General features: G+C 42.0%; 2 protein-coding genes across 7 annotated transcripts in view; one reads left to right on the top strand and one right to left on the bottom strand.

Annotated features, from left to right (window-relative positions):
• The window catches only part of ESYT3 (extended synaptotagmin 3), a 38038-nt gene extending 26449 nt beyond the window's left edge, over positions 1-11589 (top strand). For all 3 annotated transcript variants that reach the window (XM_077181684.1, XM_077181682.1, XM_077181685.1), the window contains 12 exons: positions 247-336; positions 1196-1258; positions 1353-1421; positions 2515-2580; positions 3903-3989; positions 4819-4968; positions 5488-5924; positions 6948-7037; positions 7565-7696; positions 9143-9248; positions 9833-9882; positions 10764-11589. In XM_077181684.1, coding sequence (XP_077037799.1) covers positions 247-336; positions 1196-1258; positions 1353-1421; positions 2515-2580; positions 3903-3989; positions 4819-4968; positions 5488-5924; positions 6948-7037; positions 7565-7696; positions 9143-9248; positions 9833-9882; positions 10764-10800 — 1377 coding nt within the window. In that variant the 3' untranslated portion in view covers positions 10801-11589. The remainder of the gene's footprint in view (positions 1-246; positions 337-1195; positions 1259-1352; positions 1422-2514; positions 2581-3902; positions 3990-4818; positions 4969-5487; positions 5925-6947; positions 7038-7564; positions 7697-9142; positions 9249-9832; positions 9883-10763) is intronic.
• Positions 11590-12063: 474 nt separating this feature from the next.
• The window catches only part of CEP70 (centrosomal protein 70), an 11110-nt gene continuing 1483 nt past the window's right edge, over positions 12064-21690 (bottom strand). For 2 of the 4 annotated variants that reach the window (XM_077181687.1, XM_077181686.1), the window contains exons 5-16: positions 21205-21374; positions 20068-20127; positions 19293-19392; positions 18812-18900; positions 18406-18483; positions 17254-17356; positions 16442-16612; positions 15699-15845; positions 15019-15187; positions 13665-13779; positions 12629-12708; positions 12064-12259 (exon numbers count right to left, since the gene is read on the bottom strand). In XM_077181687.1, coding sequence (XP_077037802.1) covers positions 12192-12259; positions 12629-12708; positions 13665-13779; positions 15019-15187; positions 15699-15845; positions 16442-16612; positions 17254-17356; positions 18406-18483; positions 18812-18900; positions 19293-19392; positions 20068-20127; positions 21205-21374 — 1350 coding nt within the window. In that variant the 3' untranslated portion in view covers positions 12064-12191. The remainder of the gene's footprint in view (positions 12260-12628; positions 12709-13664; positions 13780-15018; positions 15188-15698; positions 15846-16441; positions 16613-17253; positions 17357-18405; positions 18484-18811; positions 18901-19292; positions 19393-20067; positions 20128-21204; positions 21375-21690) is intronic. The other 2 variants (XM_054636314.2, XM_054636313.2) reach the window with 2 other exon arrangements.

Raw genomic sequence — 21690 nt, 5'->3', positions numbered from 1 at the left:
CCTGTCTTGTGCTGCTGCTGGTTGGAAATATCCACATGCTTTGCCTGTTCATGGGCATCTTATTTTAATTTTCTTCTGCCTTGTACCTAAGTAGGTGAACGTGCTACAATCTAAGTGTCAAAAATGCAAGCTAATGTTCTCAGAGTAAAATTCACATTGTCTATTGTCTGTCAGAGTCTGCACCACATATACAAAATGTGGTGTCTGCCTCTCAGTCTCAAGTTGCTCTTTGTTATCTCCATGTAGTGGTTTCCCTTGAGTAAGACGACAAGCGGACACTTGCATTTAAAACTGGAGTGGCTTTCACTAGTAAACGACCAAGAAAAGCTGCATGAGGTGAGTGTATTTGCTTAAAGGATTTGGGTGCCCTGATCCCTGTCCAGTCATCAACAAAGGAGTGTGTAAAATTAGAAACCCCAGGCAAAATCACAAGAGTTTATTTTTGTCTGGCAAAGTTTTGATGTGATTCCCTCCCTGCCACTCCTGCAGAGGAAGGGCATTTGCTTGCCCCAGGTCTCTTGGTAATTCAGGAGTAACTCAAATCTGGCAGCTCTTTTCGCTTGAATTAGCAAACCTTTGTTTGACTCACTGCAAAGTGGCTTCTCAGGGGTTCTTTTAAAAATTTTTTCCTCCCTCTTCATCTAGGATTTGTGTAGGACCCTGGACCCCTGAAATAATCTGTATTAGTCATAGGCAAATACCCAGCCTTGGTGCTTGGTAGGGCTGTGTTTCCAAATGATGTGTCGTTTGTCCAGCAGAATTGCTTGGATAAAGCCCATCTCCCAGAGAGGCTGTTTCTTCATAACCAAGCAAAACCATTTGAATTCCACTGAAGTGAATAAAATTCTTCCCAGGCTTTGTTCTGCTGACACTGGATTCATGTTGATATATGTGGTTGAACATGTTTTTAGGTGTCTTGCTGCACTGGGGAACCCAACCAGTTCTGCACTGAGAGATTGACAAACATTAAAGTCAGGGAATTGAAAAGAGTTACACATCTTCTTACTGGTCTGCTTTGAATTGTCATGCTGTGTTGACTTGAGCTCGTCTAAATTGCAAGTTTTAGAGAGAGGCAGAGAGCTGCTTAGCCTTCAGAAGCTGCCCTTGGAATTTTGCTATGTTTTGCATTGTCCTTGGTGGGTGATCCATGGCTACTTTGTGTTTTGATTTGTTTTATTTTTCCTTGCCTTTACAGGATAAGAAGGGTCTGTCTACAGCAATTCTGATTGTCTACTTGGACAGTGCCTTCAACCTCCCTGTAAGTACAAACCCCATGCAGCAGCCTTCACTCCTAACCTCCTTTTTTTGAAAACAACAAATTAACTGTTTTAAATATTCTTTCACCAATTCAGAAAAACCACTTTGAGTATTCGAATGGTGAATGTGGAACAAAGAAGATCAAAAATAACAAGTACCTCAAGGTAAAATTTATATTCTTCTCCCACTTTGCAAAACAAGGTTCTGGATTATGTGGTATCATAGGAACTGAAACTAGCAGTGGTTAAAAAGAAATAATCTCTCCTCTATCAGAATCTAAGTGATGAGCAGGGGTTCAAACTAGTGATTGAAAGCCCACCCCAGTGAAAGTCTAGGAGGCCAAAGTGGGAATGCAACATGGAAATGTTTGATTGTGTGTGTGGTTGTCTTTCTTTCTTACACAAAAGAGAGCCTCCAGACATCAGACTAAGTCATAATATCCTTGCTGCTGCTGCTGCTCTTTCTTCCCTTGCTGAGCTGTTCCAGCTTGACATTGAGCAGGGAGGAATATCATTGTGCTAACTTTCCCATCCACTGGAGACCTGACCACCAGATTCCACTCCCCTTGGCTTTAGAGGGATTCAGAGGCCTCTCTGTCATTCATACCTTCTAATAGCTTCTGTTTATTCTCCCCCCAAATACTGCATTTTGCTACTGTGATGTAAATGGCAGGTACAGGGAAGAATGTACACATCACAGTCAATAATCCTTAATTCTGGACCTCACTGTGTGCAGTTTGTATGTAGTGTTGTGCCAAGACCAGATTCTCAGGCTTAACTTCTATAGCATTAGTGCAAAGAGGTGCAAGAGGTTCAGTATTGTTGCTTCCAGACAGGAATTGTTATTTGATGCCAAGGACTCACTTCCAGCTGCTTTGGAGCAAGTCCTGAGCCTTGGAAACCAATTCTGAGAGTCCTGATTCAGTCAGGAAAGACCAAGATTCCCCACTGAGCCTTCAGCTCTCCTCTCTGTTTCCTCCCAGCTTCTGACAAATTTTTAACTGCTCACCTGTTGGAACCTAAATACATAAAGCTTTGGCTTAAATGTATACTCTTGATGGTGGAGAGTAAGACTGCTGTGTTATTGATGGGGGCTTTCCTGTGCACTACACTCCTCAGGGGTCCCACATCCAGAAAATACTGTCAGCTTTCCAGCAACTTCAAGTAAGAGTACTGGTTTGATATTGCTTCCTGAAAACTATAAATTTCTTAATCTTTTTTTTCTGCCTTCTTCTTTCTTCCTTGTATTAAATGACAGAAGATGGAACGAGAGCCTTCCTCCTTTGTCCTGCTCACAGTTGGGAACAAGACTCAGAAGAGTAAGGTGAGGTTGTTTAATTCTTCTGCTTTCATTAGATACTTTCCATCTTATGGGTGACTGTCCCCAGGTATCCCCTAGGAAGGAAAGGACTTCTTGTGAAGCTGATGTGAAGAGCTGTACTTGTAGTGATGGCTGCAGAGCCTGGGAGTGGCTCTGTGTCACCAAGTTGCAGTGGTGGAGGGTGTCAGATCAGCTGCTGTACACATGTGTGGTTCCATGCCTGTGTCCAAGAGTTCATCTTGGCCTAGACACTCTAGATCTATAAGTCTCCAATCCAGCTTATGGTTTCTCAGAGCAGGGTGTCATATGCATCAAGCTGGCTTTTATTCCTTCCTCAGAGTCTTTCCTGGCTCCTGTGTATCACAGTTTTACTGTTTTGTTTTGTTTTGTTTTTAAACCCGGACAAGATGGATCTGCATCTCCTCCACTTCACTTCCAGCTCCTTTTTCATGATTTAAAAATTACTTTTGCTTCATGAGTCTGAGCAACAGCTGAGGTCTGCCCTCCCAGTAGCTGCCATGTTCCCTGTCCTGCAGCTGGATATGGATGAGCCCTTTGTTCTTTTGGACTTCCAGCAAATAAGAATGAATCCTGTTGGCTACACGCAAGCATAGAGGACTGGCACCTATTTTCCTTTGTTCCTTCCACCTGCTCCACCCACAAATTGGGTTCTACTTGCATTTTTACCTTTTGTGGCTTTCCCTTTCCCTACCACATTACTTGCCTCTCCTAAGCCAGGTCAGGCTTCCAGGCTTTCCCTGCTCCTTTCCACTTGCTGCCTGCACTCATGGCCTGGCAGGGACAGCTGGTTTACAGAGCAGCCACAGTCCCCTTGGGTGCTTTCCATGCTCTTTCCTCTTTGAAGTGAATGGTGCTGAAGCTGTGCCGTCCTACTCTTCCCACGAGTTCTACACCCCTGAATCTGCCCCTCCAGCTTCCTGCCCTTGCCTGCCAGCTCACTTTGGGAGCTGGCTCAGAGTGCTGCAGGCTGGAAGCAGTGCTCTGGCTCTCCCTGGGTGGGAAGGTGGGAGGGAGGGAGGGAGGGAGCGGTGCCTTGCTGCAGGTGAGGCGGGCTGCTGGTCGAGGCAGTGCTGGTGGGGCCAACTGCAGCTCACCAGACTTGTTCTTTGGCATTTCCACGCCCCAAAGAACTTGTTCTGGTTTTGCCAGAGACTTCACTTCCATATGCTTCTGACCTGGAATTTCCACTCTCTCTATACCACTGGGGTGTAGCATCACTGAGGGCCACCATGGCCCTCTCTGGTGATCAGTGTCATGGATTCTTTGCTTCTCAGAGACTAAATTAATGCATGTTCTTGTTGCAGACCTGCAATTTCAGCAAAGATCCCACATGGGGCCAGGCTTTCACCTTCTTTGTCCACAGTGCTCATTCCCAGTCACTCCATATTGAGGTGAGAGAAAAGCCTTTCCTTTGAAGACCAACTGCACATCTGTAGGAAGAAAACTCTTCTATGGAGCCCAGGTTGTTTCTGTGTGGGATTGTCATATACTGGGTTCCTCCTACTAAAAGGTGGAAAAAGCACATGTTGCACAGACAATTCTGTATTAGGTGGTGGTGGTATCTAACTTCGTTCTAGCATCATGTAATGTGCAGTGTCTTAGTTCAAAATGTGGGATGTTTCTGGCTGCAAAGTGCAAAAGACATTTCATGCAGTCTGTGTGTAATAAAGACATCAATATTTTGCTGTCAGAAATTGCAGCCTTCATGATTCTCAGCCAGAGCCCTACCTCTTCACCTCTGTGTTCTGGCTTGTTAAGCAGCCCTGTCTCTCATTAGCAGCATTGCAGCCACAGCCAGTTCTGTGCCTGGTCACTTGGATACTGAAAGGAATTGAACTTGGAAGGTGTATTGAGGTTAAATAGGCTAAACAAGCTGTTACCTAAAATGCATGTAAAGATTTAGACCGGTTGCCATCTCAGCTGCTTAGGACATTGTCCCTAAAGCGAGCAAGGAAAATCAAGTGAATCTCAGGGCATGATTTTTCTGCTAAAGCAGTTCTTTCTCTGCATAGTTAGAGATGGGATTTTTACTCCAAATGCACTTTTACTTGTTACCCTCCTGAAATAATGGCATCACCCATTTGGATGTAACCATACTGAAGCAAATAAGCTAATTTTGGTTTCTGTCTGAAATACCTTCTTGCTTTGCTTTTGCATTCCCAGTGATGCACTTCCCACTTTGCCAGCTAATAAAAACTTTTGTTTTCTTCCATCCCCCAGATTAAAGACAAGGAGCGGGACAGTGCCCTAGGAACTTCAGTGGTGTGTCTCTCCCACTTGCTTAAGGACCCAAGCATGACTCTGGATCAGAGATTCCAGCTGGACCATTCCAGTTCAGACAGTTTCATTAAGATGAAACTTGTACTGCGGGTGAGTTGTTCTTTCCCATATTCACTCAGTTTCCCCTGGAGAAGTATCCATTTGTAGCCAAGCAAAAGAGATGAAAGGTGAGCATGAAGAAAGGCAGCTTTGCTTCACAGTTGAGTAGAAAGCAGAAGTGTGATAAGGTATTTAAGTGAAATTAGAAGTGTATGGTGGAGTTGAGAGGTGTCCCTGGGGCTTCGTAAAACTTAGTGCAGTGCCACGGCTGAAAATTTTCTCACAACAATAAAGAGCTGGACTGAGAAAATCTAAGCTGGGGAAAACAGCACTGATGCTTAGGAGTTGTTTCCTCACTGTACTCTGGATCAGTGTTTATACACTGCTCAGCACAAACACAGTAGGATAAGAGGAGAGAACACCACAGTGAATCCCAGGGGCCCCTTTCATCTCTAATGGCAGAGTTCTGCTGTTACAGTTTTGTGGTGAAATTTCCTTCTGGGTGGTAATGCTGGCATTCACCCCAGTGCTGTGGGAGCAGCACTCACTGTCTTCCCTTGTGATTTTTAGGCACTGAATGTTGAAGAACCTGATCCACAAAGAGTCAAGGCTGGTGTCAATGCCTCGAAGCTAGGTCCTGTGCATGTCACAGAGAAGGCTGGAAACCTGCAGAAGTTTTCCTCTCCACAAGTCTCAAAAGTTCCTCCCATGAGCAAAGACTCTGCAGCACCTGAATCTCTGCCAAAAAAGGACAGTGGTGGAGAAGACTTGGACACTAAAGACAGTTCAGGAGCCCCTGTACCATGTGAAACTGTGTCTGGCCTTGATGATGCAGAGGGCAAGCAAAACCCAGAGCATGGCCCACCATCAGCATTGCCCAGCGGAGCAGCGGCCGTGCCCACGCTGCCCGTCCTGCAGGAAATGAGGGTGGCACCCAGTGTCACTTCACTGGGGTCCCTGCCTTCTTCCTGCTTTGAATTAAGTAGCAGCAACCTGGACATTCATAAGTAGGTGTTCTTCCAGCTGAATTGTTCTTCTCTTGGGAAAGTTTAAGTGTTACTGTTGCATAGAAGTGAATTCAAGGCTGCTAAATCATTTGGGGTGTTGGGTCTCAAGTCACCTTACAAAGAATTGACCTAGGTATTCCAGTCAACAGCAAAGTAAATTACAGGGCACTGTCAGAGCAGGTATAAAGGGAAAGTATTCACTCTATGGCTCTCCTAAGAGTGCTGCATGTGTTGGTTTTATGTTGTTGAAGAGCTTCTCAACACTCACTTAGCAACAGGATTTTGAAGTCTGAACATCCCACTTCTGTAAACTAAACTTCTGTAAACCTAAACTCTTGATAGGCACCTCTGGCTGCTTAAAGCTCTGAATGTGTTTATCCAACACGTTTAAGACTGATAATGCAGTGAACAAAGTTTTTAGGTCTGCTTGTATGTGTCCTCACAGTGCTCAGTGTGAGGCTGCTCAGTCAGGCAGATGGAGAGAAAGATTTGTTTCTCCTGGGGCACAGAATGGAGCTTTTGGAATCCTTAATCAACAGAAGTTACAAAGATCCACCTCACTTAAGAGATCATCAGAGTAGTTACAACCCTGAACATAAAATTGACCTCCAGCTGCAGTTTGGTGAATTGGTGACTGGTGAATTTTTTAGCTCTGAACAGGGCCTAATTTATAAACTATTTTTAAACCATTTTTAAGCAATGTTTTGGATTTTGAGCCATCTTAATAACATGCAGAACGGAATATGAAAAAGGTCCCATTTTGCATATACAGACATTCCTGAGGGAATGTGTGACACACTAACCTATACTTTGCTGCTTCATCTACAGTGGCCACATAGGGGCATTTTTGGCAGTTTGTATTGTGAGATTAAAATCAGGTACCTGCAGAGAAGGCAGGGATGGGGCTTCTGACAGCAAACTTAGGATGCCAGGAAGAAGGATGGTGCCCTGAAAGCTGGTTTTAGTCTGCTTGTGGGCTGCTCAATGGCTGTTTAAAAGCCTTGACTGTGCAATGTCTTGCAGTGGGACTGAGATGCCTCTGGGGGAAATCCAGCTGACCGTGCGTTACGCTTCCATCCGGCAGAGCCTCGTCGTGCTGGTCAATGGCTGCAGGTAATGCTTGTGGTGGCTCACAGAGGGAAGAGCTCTCTGAGCTCTGTCAGTCATCCAGCAAAGCTGGAGCAGAGCCACGTGCAGCAGGAGATGCCTTAGTGCTGGCTGGCTTCCAGCTGTGCAACCTCTCTGTGCCCAGCTCTGGTCAGTGCCAGCAGCAGGTCAGGGAGAGAACCCAGTGAGTTGTGCTCACTGCAATGGAGATGTTTCCACTGTCACCAACCCAAAATTTCCTCTGGACAGCACTGACAGCTGGTGTGTGTCTTGGGGTGTTGGGATAAGCATTGTGACAAGGATTGATACCTATGACTGAATATGTAATTGCTAATTTAGGAACCCCAGTAAGTGGCCACACCCTCAGGAGTAAAGATTTTAACTAAACAATCTTAAAGTTTTATTTGCATATATTCCAGCTCCTGGGATGAATGTTTTTGGCCTGTGAAGGGTTGGTCTAATGCCAAGAGAGCCAAGGTATTAAAACACACAGTGAGAGAACCTGCCTTGATTGTCTGTTTTTCTTTTAACAGAAACTTGGTACCCTCTTCCAATCGTGGAGTTGATCCATATGTTCGTATATACCTGCTTCCAGACAGAAGATGGACAAGCAGAAAGAAAACTTCTGTTAAGAAAAAAACTCTGAACCCCCAATATGATGAGAAGTAAGAAAATGTAAATTGTTATTATGGTTGGAATAGTTATGATCTCTGTGTAATGACAGGGCTTCTTAAGGTGTGCTGGTGTAGCTCCTAGGGACTCTCTTGTGAACATTTCCAGCTTTTCTGAAACAAATGGCACTTGGACTGTCACAAGTACTTGGGGCTGGCCTTGCTCTGCCTGTGGTGTTGTAAATACCCCAGAAGAAGGGTACACCTTCTTCCCTGCCCCTTCCCTACCCCCAGGCTGCATTTGCTTCTCAGCAAACTGACATTGTCCTGCTGTGTTTAACTCCCTGTCATGGCAGAGGCAATCTACCCATTCAGGAACCTCCCAGAGCCTACTGCTCTGTTCACACTGCTTTGCCTGATGCTTATTCTAACATCTTTCCAAAGGTCCAGGCAGAAGTAAAGAGCCTTTTGAGGCTGGAGCACCCTTTGGGCACACAGGTGGATGTTGTCATCAAGGCCTGGTGGGAGCAGGATAAAATGCTCCCACCTCTTTGCTGACAGTGTCACAGCTCTGCCACTGAAATGGAATGTGTTTTGCATAAACCCAAACACAGGAACGCTTAGAAGTAGAGCTCTTTTGAGAGGTGGTTTTAATCCCATAATTAGAGGAAGGTGCACATGGATGTATGTGAATATTGGTTGATCCTGGGTGGCTTATATTTTTCCTGTCTTATGTCCTTTCTGTATAAGTCAGAAATGGAGAAAAGATTTTGAAACGTTCCTTCTTAACACTCAAAACACCAAAGCTGAAAATTCTGCTTTGTCTGTTCTTAAGTAACTGCACTGATTTAGTGCAATCCCAACAGCTGAGAAGAGCATCTCCTTTTCCCCATCCCTGACATATCCTGTACATCCTCAATTAAAGATAATGCTTAGCTCCAAAACACCTTACCTGTTTCACAGCTCTGACTTGAGGAAAAGCTATTCAGGTGGGCAGAACTGGAGTGATTTAGCATGGACAAAACTCACTTGACATTAGCCATGTGTGCCAGAAGCTTGAGTCAGAGCCATTAAGAATTTAATTGCCACAGGTTTCAGCCTTTGTCTGTTCTTGGTGTGGTGCAAGGCTGCTCTGTGAACCCGGGGGGGTGGCTCATGACTATTTCCTCTTGAGTAATGAACATTGCATGGAAAACATGCTGATCTTCCATGGAGGGGGGGAAATAATGTTAAATGCCATTTCATCATGGGTGCATGTTTTCCTCCTTCCCCCTGGCACGGTGGACAGTCTGAACACAGTGTTGTTATCTTTCATGAGGACTGGAAAAGGTTCCCTGCAATGTGGATAAAACCTCACTCTAGAATTGCCTTTTCTGTGTGTTCCTTCCCTGTTAGAGTCCTGGCCATTGATGCTGTACTCTGTCTCTATATTCTGTCCACTGGTGCTCACAGGATTTTAGGTTTTGCCTTAAGTCTCTTCTTTTTAAACTTTATTTCAAGGTTTGAATTTTTTGAATCTTTGGAAAATGTCAAGAAAAGGACACTGGACATTGCAGTGAAAAACAGCAGGCCATTCATTTCACAGGAGAGGAAGGAGCTGGGGAAGGTAAGTCTAAAGAATCTCCACTACAGATATAACAGAGCTGAACACTCCAGGCTATTCCTGAAATCCTCAAATGTGGCTCCAGTAACTGATTCACAGTGATAGGACTGGCAGTCTGGAAGCAATTTTTTTCTGCCAGATTTTCATCTCAAATGAGGCTGTATCCATGTGGGAGCTCTGTGGTCTCGTTTCAGAAGGGTGCTCCTGAAGTAAGCCTGATTCCTGGGCCCTGGTGCTGCCTGTATGGGGAATGGCTCCAAAAGTGCAAACACAGAGCTGAGAAAGGCATTGGGACTAAACCCCACAATTTGCCAGCACTGCTTTGACTTTCTGTGAACAGCTTTGATTCTGTGAAAAGTAAACTGCAATTGCTTCTTCAGTGACAGATAAATTTCCAAGTAGTGCAATAGGAAATGGAGCTGGTTCATGCCTACACTATGCTGGGAATGTGGGAAGCTCCATTTTTCCTCAAGCCTGAACTGCAGCCCCACAGCTGGAAAATGGGTCTGGCTTGGGAGGAGTGGTAGCTTAGCTGAACAATTTATATGCTGAATAACCTACAAACAAATAAAATTTGCTTTTTAAAGGTGCGCATTGACTTGTCCCGGGAGGATTTAATAAAAGGCTTTGCCCAGTGGTAAGTACTCATCTCCATACTTCCAAACCTGCCCATTGCTTGCATGACTGCTGTGGGAGTGAGTGCTGGTAACTGGGCTGTATTTGGGTGAGCAAGAAGAATATCTGACCTGCAAAGGCAGGACTAACTTGAGCTAATCTGGTAGTTCTATCTAAATTGTGTGCTAATCCATTGGCTGTGCAGTGCCTGCCCTGTGAGACAGCTTTAATGAGATGCCTGTGTCAATTATAGTCTTCAGCATATTTTAAGTTGCCATAAAAGCCACAGGGGCACATAAGTAAAAGAATTTTGTTTATTAAAGTAACCTGGCAACAAATTTTAACTTGAATAAAGATCTTAACTAAATACTCTGATCAGCAATATATATGTATGATAAAACTTTAATTACAAAGCATTTATAGAAACTATTATAATGAGCCACTTAGAGTTTTGCTTGTGCGTTAGTTGTGGTTCTGAGGTTTGTATGTTCCTGGTCTGAGGCAGAACAGAGAACCAGGCTTGGGTGTTTTTTTCACTTCTGTGTCTTTAGTAAATGGCAGGAGTCCTTCCTTCTTTCTCCTTCAGTGGAGCCCGAGGAATGTAGTGTGGAGTAGTCCAGGAGCTTGCCATCTGCACAGGCAGTGAGCCAGTATTCCAATAGGAAAACCCCATTTCCCTGGCCAGCCTGTGTGTGTGTGTCTCAGGGCAATTATGGGAAGAGGAAAAAAGATGCACCCAAAGTTCCTGGTGAAGAGCTGAAGTTTGAGGCCATCTCTGGAGCCTCCTTTGCTGTGCTGCCTGTGAAGCAGAAGCAAGAAATCAGCCCAAGTTTTCTCTACTGTGCCAGTTAAAACTGTTAAGGTTTTCAACTACAGTAATTACTTATTGTGTTTGTCTTGCAGGTATGAGCTGACAAGGAGCAGACGCAAGAAAATCTGATTTATTCTCATGTACATAAGTTACTAATTTTTCAACTTCCTATGGATGTATATATCTCTTGTAATTAACATGTTTTGCATAGTCATTGCAAATTTGAAGCAGGCTCCAGCTCAGGACATGCAAATTTAATGATCCTATTCAGGGATTAGTTCTCACTGAAGTTAAACATATTTTCCCCCACATAGGGAATAATTTGTCCTTAAAGAATAAGTCCTTAATTTTTGCTATTTCTGGCAAATCCCTCCTCAAAGGACCTTTAAGTGTGAAACCTCTCTTAAAGAAGGGTTGTACCTGGGGAGATTTTAGACTGTCAGCCAAGTGTCATTACTTTGCTTGGCAGTCTGATGGCCCTAGGAACTTGTTCATGTTGTTTTAACATGGCAGTGGTGTACTTTTAAAAGAATACATTTTGAAAAAGTATTCTTCAGCTCTAGGGCTAGAGAACCTTTTAAAAGAGAAACTCATTAACAGCTATTTTTTTTGATAAACTAAGAAGTTGGTAGTACACTGTTCAAAAGTACCTTAGCTGACTGTGGCTGCAGGTATGTAAATAATGAGCTTCCAAAAGCAGGGAGATGAACTCACCAAGATGTCATTAAGGTTTTAGTTTGTGACACCTTAACTGGTTTTGTCCTTTGTTACAGTACATTTCAAAATCTTGTAAACCCAGATTCTGTCTGAGGAACAGCAAAGTTTTGTAAACTAAGCTTTAATAATATTGAGGCAAAATATTTTTGGAAGCTTGGTGTGCTTGTTTCTGTACAATAAACTTCTAATTGTCTTGCATAAGAGACTTGATCTAATCCTTTCTAAAACTGACTTTTGGAATACAACGATGGTAACTTCAAACCATTGCCTGAAGCAAATTTCAAAGATTTTTGGCCTATATTTTTGGCCAAAATTAAAATTATGGGATTACATTAACCCGGTCTGCCTCAGTCCATAATCAGAGAGAATACTCACTGAGTAACAATGTTTCTATCCCAAACTGATCTGGAAATGTGAACCACATTGTAAATAGGCTCTCAGGAAAACCAAGATTGAGGATTTGTGTAAGTGTGCTGGCTATGACAGTAAGGGCATCTTTACCTCATACTTACTGTGTCAGCAATATTAAAAGTGGTTAGAGTTTGTGCTGGGTGTTGTGCTGGGTTCAGTTTCCTGGACTGATACAGAGTATATTGGTTCTTTCTCTGGAATTGAGTAGACCAGTTGACAGCAGTTAAAGTTTTTCTTAAATTGACCAAGAATTTAAAAAAAAAATTAAAAATGCAGTAACTTTTATTTAAGTAAAAAAATTCTGGAAGTGTTGCTTAGGAGGTAGCTGCAATGTCATGTGCACCAGCAGGTACATTCACAGGTAAGAGAAATCTTGTTCAGGAAGAGCAGAATCACCCATAACCAGCTCCCCATTTCAGGTTTTGCACTGCAGGTAAAATATCATCCACGTTACTGATCTCTGCAACAGAATGGAAAGCAAAAGGGTTAGGCTTATGAACCCAGAACACCTTGAGTTCAACCAAAATTCTAACTTAAACAGATGGTGAATTAAATAAACTCCTCAGGCTTTTTAATGCTTTCAGAAAAAAATCAATTAGGCTTGTAAGTAATATGCTTAAGTAAATGCAACCCCATGTTAAATGAAAAGAAAGTGTTTTGGTCACCTCCTGAGGAAAGGTGGAAAGGAGAGTGAGGCAAAGGCAGCACATTCCCTCACATCCTCCTTCTGTTTTAGCACAGCAGGAGTAAAGAAAACATGTGTTAACTGTTTAGAGTTATATGAGGAAGTGTTGGCATGAAGATAATTATTGTTGCAAATATTGCTCACCTAGAAGACACAGCAAATCTTGAATGAGAGCTTGAAAGGGTGGAAAGAAGCACTCATGTTCTTCAAGCTTATTGATGATACTGGAATGGAAAGTGAGACAATCAGGTAAGAGGTGCAAGGACGTGGCAAGTTCATCCCTTTGGTCATTTTGTTGTTCTGTGCCATGACTTTGTGAAAATACTGCTACTTAGTACATAAAACCATGGACACCAATGTTCTGTTCTCCAGTTCTGAACCCTGCAGCCAACAAGGGAGCTGTCATGAGGATCTCTGATTTCACTACTAACACTGTATACACATCCTTCCTTTCCCCCTCACATGGCTCCAGGTAGTCTGGGGCCTGGAACATTTGTCTGTGTATGCTAAATATACTGCCTGGGGGTGGCTGGTATAACTGCCTTGGAGGTAGAGCAAGAAATGCTTTATAAGCAGCTGTTCTCCAGTTAAAACTGAGAAATGAGTGCAGAAAGGCTGAGGGAGTGAGTATTGTTAACTCAGCATGTGTCAGACTTGCTGCCTGCTCCCTTTTTAGTTTGTCTGTAAAGCACATGCTGAATGCAAGCCCTCAGGGTCTGCTACACCACCTAGATGTGGCTGTTACCTGTTGAACATATAACTGGATTTGTCCAGTTTCTAAAGTATTTGTAGGCAGCTTGAGGCAAACCCTGCCTTGGCAACTAGAACACTTCAATATTACATCTGAGACTTGCATCACTTTCTCCTCCCCACCCAGGTGCCAGATTTGTCTCCTGATGAAACATGTATCCCATTAAGGCTTGTTTGATCACATTATCCATGCAAACCAGAGAGTGTTTTGGAACCTTCTGGCCTCAATTTTTCCCTCTGTCAACTTCATCTTTTTGACAGGATACAAGATTTGTTTCAAGCAGGACAGCAGTAACTAACACCTGTGCTGTTGCAGCTCACTGACTTTGTAACAAATGATGAAAGTTTCTTTCAGCATCAGTTTTTGCCAGTTCTCAATTACTACATTTGATGTTTGCAGACTGGTCAGCAATGGAACAGCCCCACATACCTGTGGATGTCTTGGGTGCCCAGAAGCTGCTGTACCTGCTCAGTCACGTTCTTATTAATGATGTCACACAGTTTCCCAACAGTATTCACTACCACAGTGGGTGGAGCTGAACTGTCTGTGGAAAAACAAACACCTCATGATTCTTTTAACAGTAATGACAGGGAAGTATTTTAGACACAGCTGAAATTTTGCAGGTGCACAGATTTTATTTGGTTTTCATAGATCTAGGCATATACATTCCATCATTCAGAGAAAACAGAAATAAACAAATGGTCAGAAATAAACAAATGTTAGCTAGGAATGGGGATTCTCTCAGTAATCCTTTAGTGGCTAAAAAAACTTTGGCAGAGCTGTGTGTTCACAGCAGAGAGGGTACTAAAGTGCATCCTTACAATGTCAGTGGAAATCAGCTAACAAATTATATATATAGAGAGGGGGTTATTAAATTAGATTCTTGTGACACAGCAGCCACACTGTAGGGGCTAGGCCAATAAGGAACCTGCTTAACAAACACGGAAATGTTTGGAGGAGGATGTTTTTTGTTAACACCCAGAACTTGTTTTGGTATTGAATTTTAACCTGTCTGTAGTGCTGTGACTAAAGGTAGCGTCCTCTTTGTCCTTTTCTCCTTCAATTTCAGAAGAACTAAGCCTGGACAAGGCATCTTCTGAGCTGCAGTTATTAGGGGGAGGTGAGGTTTCCTCCTCTCCCATGCTGGCTGCAGGCAGGAACACTGCTTCCCTCCTTGAATGAGGCTCAGCAGCCCAGAGGCTCTGGGGCTGGACATCCTACAGCCCAGCCCAACCTTTTAACCCAGCAGCAGCAGCAGCTGCTGTTCTACAGAAGTTTACCACCAGAAGGGAAATAACCAACTACACCTCTGAGTACTGACAGTTTTTAACATTCAACAACTTGTTTTGAAGTTTAGCAGCATAAGATGGAACTTTCTGAGGACTGGACCCAATTACAGTTGAATGAATTACTGAGGAGAAATCTACCTCCGAGACAGTTATTTTCTTCCTTAAATTTGTTATCTTTCAAGTGAAGAATGAATAACAATTGTGAAATCCCCTCACCAAAAAAACCTTCGTGGAAAAAAATTTCTATTTCCCCTGTTATTCTCATCTTCTGCCTCCCTGTTATTCCTCAGCAACTACTAAAGGCCTACAAATAATGGGGATTTGCTATTTGAGCTATAAATTGACAGGAACATGTTTTTGTCTTCCCAGTGAAGGAAACACCTAGTTAATTCATTTCCCAACAGCTCAACATTATTTTCTATGAAGAGGGCACCTTTTCACCTGTCTCCTTTTTTTGGAATAGTGTGAACAAGCAGCAGGTGCTAAGTCTTTACCTAGTTCCAGGAGCTCTTGGAGGTTCCTCATGGCATTGGTCATTTCCCCCAGCTTTATGTACACCTCATTCATCCGTGGATAAACACCATTCAGAGAATTCACATCAAACAACTTCTGGAAGTGGGAGACTATGGCAGACAGGGTTTGCAAGGAGTGTGTCTGGCTGTTCTGGAGCAAGCAGGAAGAACTCATCAATTGTATTGCTTAACAAGGCAAGAGTACTTTAAGCTGTGAAACATTCTTAAAACCAGTCTGAAGAACAGGTGTAACTTCCCTTACAAAATCTCAATGTTTCAAATATTTTTAAATCTGAAGACACAGTTTCAATAGTTTTCAGGCACAAGCATACACCAAACTCCAAATACTCTTTTGAAAGCTTCCTTCTCTGTTGCTAAGAGAAGCATTTGTGTATTCTCAGCCCTGAGAGACAGAACAGGATAATTCCTGAGACTACAGGGCAATGCAAATTCACTGCTGGTCAAGTGCCTTTGATTAAAGCAATCTTCCCCAAGGTGAATTTATCCATTATGTTAAAAGAGTCTTTGACTACTGAATATCTTCAAACAGGTATTTCTTAAATGCTGCAAGGCTTTCAAATGCACCAATCTAATCACTGTGTGAAGAATGCATTTAAGAACTCCACAGTAACTTGTGATTATAAATCTCTGGTAAGAATTACCTTTTCCTTGTGTTCTAGTTCTTCCAAAATTGCATCTACTATCAACTGGAGGTCTTCAACTCGTATGGATTCTCTGTTATCCTGTGGATCTTTAGTGTTCCAAGGCAGCAATTCCAGAGATAGTTTTCTCAAGGACCTATGCAAATCCTTAAGAAAGGAGGAGAGCCAACTTATTTTAGAAACTGCTTAAAGTTGTTTTTAGTATAGAAACAGACGTTTTTCTGTTTCTCATATGCAGAAAACATTCCAGCACTGGAGAGGTTAAGGTTTTAATTTTCATGAATTTAAGGATAGTATCTTGCTGACATTCTTTGATTTGAAAAGAACAGAGTAAAAAATATTATATTTGCTATGTATTACAGTTTAAGTGAAATAGGAAGTATTGGTCACAAAGAGTTTGGCTTTAAACAAAACTATTTCACTTGTATTTGGATCAAAAAGTCACTGGTCAGACAAAAGGAAGGAAGAGAATGCACCTTCATCAATGTGTGAAGTCCAGACTCTGAAGCTTAAGTTTCTTCTCAGGGACTCAATCAATAAAATGAAATAGAAGATTTACACAGAGAAGTATCTCTGGTATATATTTCACATGGACAGCAGATTATTTGTAAAATTTAACACCAGGTCAGAAAATAACAAAAGCTACATGTAAAAACCGCCCCCAACGACACATAGAGAGGGATGGAGGAGAGGAGAACAGATGAAAGGAAACCAAAAAACAGAGTACAACAACGTGTTGTTACCTTTAGGGCTATGAGCTGATCTGCCCACATTTCTACAGTGAGTGGAAGGTGCTCAAATCCACATCCCTGCCCATTCTCTTTATTGTCATTCTGCACTGGCCCTTTGCTGGGCCGGAATATTAACGGAGGAGCTCTTGGGCTTTGCAAAATAGAATCAATATGGGACAAAACCTTCAAGAACAAATAACAAATGTTATTGCTCAAATATGTACAATGTTTTGTAATAAAATCCCTCTCTATCACAGTCATGGTTGTCAAAAATTAAGTCATAAATAGCTCCAATATTACTATTGAGTGATTTTACACATGCATTCAACATGCAATAGACTCAGAGATTTCAACATATACTAGCTAGAAGATATGTAAAAGTAATGTAAGTATATACTTCCCTTTGAGGGATAGTTAACATTTATCCACTTGAGGCACTGTAAATTCCACAATTTACAGTTTCCTAAGTTTTATTATAGTTAGGCTTTTTAATTAGAAGAAAAATAAAGGCCACTTTATTTTTCACCCAAGATCTTATCACCCAAGATCTTGAACAAATCCCCTGTCCTGAACAGACTTCAGCTAAATCATATTTACCAGCCTAGTGTCTGCTGCCTTGCTGTGTTTTCAGGTAGTTTACACTGAGACAGAACAAGAACAAGCCTACCCTGACTGCCAAATCCAGAACATGACTCATCTTGCACAGAGGATTTGATAGGCACTCTTAGCCTCAGACCAGCACACTTGACACATCTAAACAAAACAGGTAAAACATTTCATTGTAACAGTGCTAGAAACATGCAGAACAGATACAATTTGGGTACCTGCAAGTATTGCTGGCAAGCTGCCTGCAGCTGATCCACAATGGCAACTCTCCCAGAGTCTTTCTTTTCTTCTTTTTTTTCTCCAGTCCTACTCCCTGAAAATCTGCACAAAAATACACACAGTGGGTCACACAAGCAGCCTTAGCAGGAGATGCTACCTTTTAACTTGGAGGAAGAACCAGGTGTGTAGCATTTAAGTTCAAACATACCAAGTCAATATCTACGTTATGATGCTGGGCAACAGAATTCCATCATAGCCAAGTAGCACAGACTGACAAATATCAGTCAATGCAAATATCATTAATTTATCTCAAGTCTCCAGGCTGAGGCTATGCCAGACTGCTTGCTGATCTAGAAGGGACACCCTCAGTTTTTGTGTTGCCAGAGTTCTACTATGGCTGAAGACCTAAAATCCAGAATTTTACTCTAAAGGCTCAAATTCCAAACTCAGTTATTATCCACTTCTGCTGGAATATCTTTCCTGGCTTATTACACAAAGCTCACTACTGCTTTTCATCCAAATGATACCTACTGCACGAGAGACTAGACCATTTCAATATACACAACAGGTCTGGTTTTTTTTCAAGTTAAGGTGATGTCTTTTTCAGGCTAGAAAACATTTAGCATTCAGTATACACAAGGGCAAATGACTAAGTGAAATTACAGTTAAAAACACTTCATTAGTACTAGAACTTTTTATACCTTCCATGTATTTTCTTAGCAATATTTCAGAAAAAGTCAATTTCTAAGAATAATCTGGACATAACTTCAGTAGCTGCAACATTTTGCCAACTCACACTTTCCCATTTATAATCCATAATGAAACCAATAACTTCCTTTACAGCTTATGGAAGCAGCAAACACCAGAGATGGCCCTGTACATATTGCCAGAAAAAGAGCTCAAATCAAATCCAGAAAGACAAAATGAAATAAAAAACCCCACACTGCTGTGCCCCCATTTGGAGACCCTGCCATCTTTTCAGAAATAGAGGGCTGCAGAGGTCCAGCAGGACTTGCTACTCATAACCAGGCTCCAAAGAATGCTGATAAGGCACATGGTCTATAAGCTACTCTCTACATTACAGGCTGCAGAGTAACCTTGCATTCAGAAGTCCAGAGGATTCATGAAAGTCCCTGAAAGACTATACTTACTGGGTAGTTTTCTTTAAAGCTTTCTGTAGTTTCTTCACTTGGTGCTTGTAAAATTTTAATTCCTGTGCAGTTGGCCTGCTAGACAGAAAAAGTACCATGTTATATGTCTTGCATTGGAAGGTATCTATAAAATTCATCCAAGCAAAAAAAGTAAAAAAGCTTTGCCAGGGCCAAAAAATCATTCTGGAAATTAAATTCTGCTATATTTCTACATGACAACAGCAATAAAGAGCAAACTAATCATTAGCAGCTGTTATTAACAGTGTAGGGAGAACAGTGTGGCTGTTGCTGCCATATCTCATTTCTTTGATCACAGATTTCACACTTGACTTTTACAATTGCTGGTGCTTGTAAAGCAAAGTCTACTGAAATGGCCTTGCAAAGAATGATACTTATCCTTTCTCACCTTATTTCCAAGTTTTTCTTGAGATTTATATTTTCAAGCAAAAGCTGTTCATTCTTGGCTTTTGTTTCAGTAAGCTGCTTCTGGAAAGACTGCAACAGAGACTGGGTTATTGCTTCTATTGCCCTCATTTCATAATGAACAAGCTTCAACAATTTAAAGTGTGTGCATGTTAAGAAGGGTTCCCAATTGCCTGGACAGCAAAGCAGCATGGATGAGGACTCAGATGAGTGAGCCCAAGAGCCTGGTGCATTAGACCCCAGGTGGAGCACTGTGACCAAAGGAGGTCTATGCAATCCTCAGCAGACACACAGCATTTTGCTGAATCTTTGCACAAGGACAGGGACTCTGCCCATAGAGGTTACAAGTTCAGAAGACATGACAAGAACAAGAGACAGAAAACAAACATGTTTATGTTTCTATGTGGCTCTTGAAGGGTTACCATTGAGAGATCTGCACTGACTTATTCTTGGCAGTTCCATACCATGAGCAGTGCTTTGTAATTAGGAGTAGCATCTAGATTTAAGAACTCTTCCTTGGTTTTTACTTCTCTCTGCACCTCATCTTCATCTTTTTTATATTGCCTATTGGGAAAAATAAATTAGTTCAGCTTAGTGCCGTTCATTTAGCTCAAAAATTTCAGTTGGTTTAGTTAGCAGTTATGTATGATAATAATGTTTCCATAAACTACCAAGTAAATAGAATAGATATTCTGCCCTAAGATTCCTGCTCTAATTTCTGGGAAAGCTGTTTCATATGCTAATGAAATGCACTTATCCACAGGAGAAACTCCAGTACAAGCAAATCCCATTTCAGTTTTGTCAACAGTAATCTCAAACTATAGAATGTCTCAGGTATCTGTTGCTTTGTGCCATGCAAGCACTGGGATAGAGCTGAAAAACTTTAGTTTTGGGAGATCAATCAACTGAGCACAGCTAATGCAGTAATTCTGCCTGTGAACCATGGTAAAAGAGAAATGGGAAGAAAAAGAAAGAAAGCAAGAAAGAAAGACATAGTTCAAGTATCTGAATACCCCAAGCCTCCTAACTGTCCTCGTCTCCTGGCTGAGAAGCTGCTTAGCCTGACTGCCAGTTATTCTCTGGAAAAATCTAAATTTCCATGACTATTATAACCCTTTGTTATTTCTTACATGCTAGTGCTACCTGGAGCACAGAATATTTACCATTATAGAATTTAAGAATAGTAAGGGCTAAAAAAAATTTGAACAGTAGAACCACAGGGCATTCAATGAGACCTACCTCAGCTCCTTTTTAATCTGACTAATTTGAGATTCATAATAGTCAATTAGACAAAGGTACCTGAAGAAAGGAAAAATTCATTTTGAATTTCAGATATTCTCACAAAACTCATACTGTGACCAACCCAGAGGAACAGGTCAGCTCACACAGCTGCACTGCACTTTGGAAGTGGCTGCTCCAAACAGTGGAGTTTCTCTCATACCAGACAACCATGGTCTCACTTTGCCAAAATGGAAAAGTAGACACATTGAATCTGTGCTAGTTTGGAAACAGCAAAATATTCAAGAGGAGAAAAAAGTTAAATCTGCCCACCAGCCTCCTCTTCTTATGCTTGTGGTTGCCCAGCAAGATTAACAGAGAGGCACAGTCAAAATAAAGTGTCTTGAGCACTCTGAGATTGTCTGGTTTGGAGAGACAGATGAGGGAGGACAGGAAACTAAATTCAGCGATCCTTCCTCTGATACAGTGAGGGCTCAAGGAAAAAGCTGAGCACACACAATCTCTCTTAAAGCTTCCCAGGTAAACACTGCTGGCCAGACCTAGAGAGTTGATTTTTTATCAGCACAATAAAGCAATGGCTACCTGAGGCCTAGGAACTGGCAAATGCCTGATTGTAGCAGAGCTATGGAAATCCTACTAGCAAGAGACACAGCTCTGTGGCACTTTGGGAACTTACCCAAAAGTACTTGGAAGCTTACAAGCAAGCCTGCAGTCAGCAGTTGCAAACATCACTTCCCAAAATCAGAAAGGCTCTTTTTAGGGGGGCTAAGGATGGTGTTTGCTGGGGGGGTTGTTTATTTTTAACTTACATTTTTAAATGTTAGAATTCCAGGATGAGATCATCCCAGCCAACACTGCAGCTACAGAGCAGAGTGAATCATTCCCTTCCCTTTGCTGACATCTAGTGTGTGCAGTGGGTGGCAATTTTTTAATTTCTGCCATGGATTTATCTGGCTTACAGTTTCACAAAAGAAAAATATCACTGCACTGAGGTACCTTCACAAGAATTCGTATTTCATCTTCACCTAAAGTCTCCAGGTTACTTTTTTCCCCATATAAATAGCAAGAAGCATTACATTAAAATGTGTTTCTTCATTTAATGTTGCAGGGATTCAGCAGTAGAAGAGAATCACTTACCGCTGATCCAGGACAGACTTGGGAGCTCTTTTGCAAAACTGACAAAACATTTTGTTTTGAGTGTCTGCTCGCTGCTGCTCCTCCCTCCCAACTCTGCTGAGCTCCTTCTGCAAGCGGGCAATGATCTCTTCCTGTTCTTGCAGCTTTTCCTGCTGCTGTTGGTATTTCACCTGTGAACAAGCAATGGGACTGTTACTGAATTATTCTGACCCACAAGCTGACTGTACTGCACAAGCCCAGGTACACATTTGGAACCAAGGAAAATGAGCACTTGGGTTTTAGCTGTGCTGAAGAGACAGTGGAAGAGGAATACAGATATTTTTCTAAATTATTTCTAGAAAATTCTGCATAGTTTGAAAATACTTAGCTATAAACAGTGTACTAACCCTATGACTCAAGATTCATGTTTATTTAGATCAATATAAATATTTTGACACTTTTCACAAGTCAAAAGTTTGAATCCTCAGGCAGCACTATTTGAATTAC

The sequence above is a fragment of the Agelaius phoeniceus genome, chromosome 7 (genome assembly GCF_051311805.1).
Source record: "Agelaius phoeniceus isolate bAgePho1 chromosome 7, bAgePho1.hap1, whole genome shotgun sequence".
Taxonomy (NCBI): Eukaryota; Metazoa; Chordata; class Aves; order Passeriformes; family Icteridae; genus Agelaius; species Agelaius phoeniceus.
The sequence above is the reverse complement of the archived record's forward strand: the minus strand, read 5'-3'. Positions and strand labels throughout refer to the sequence as shown.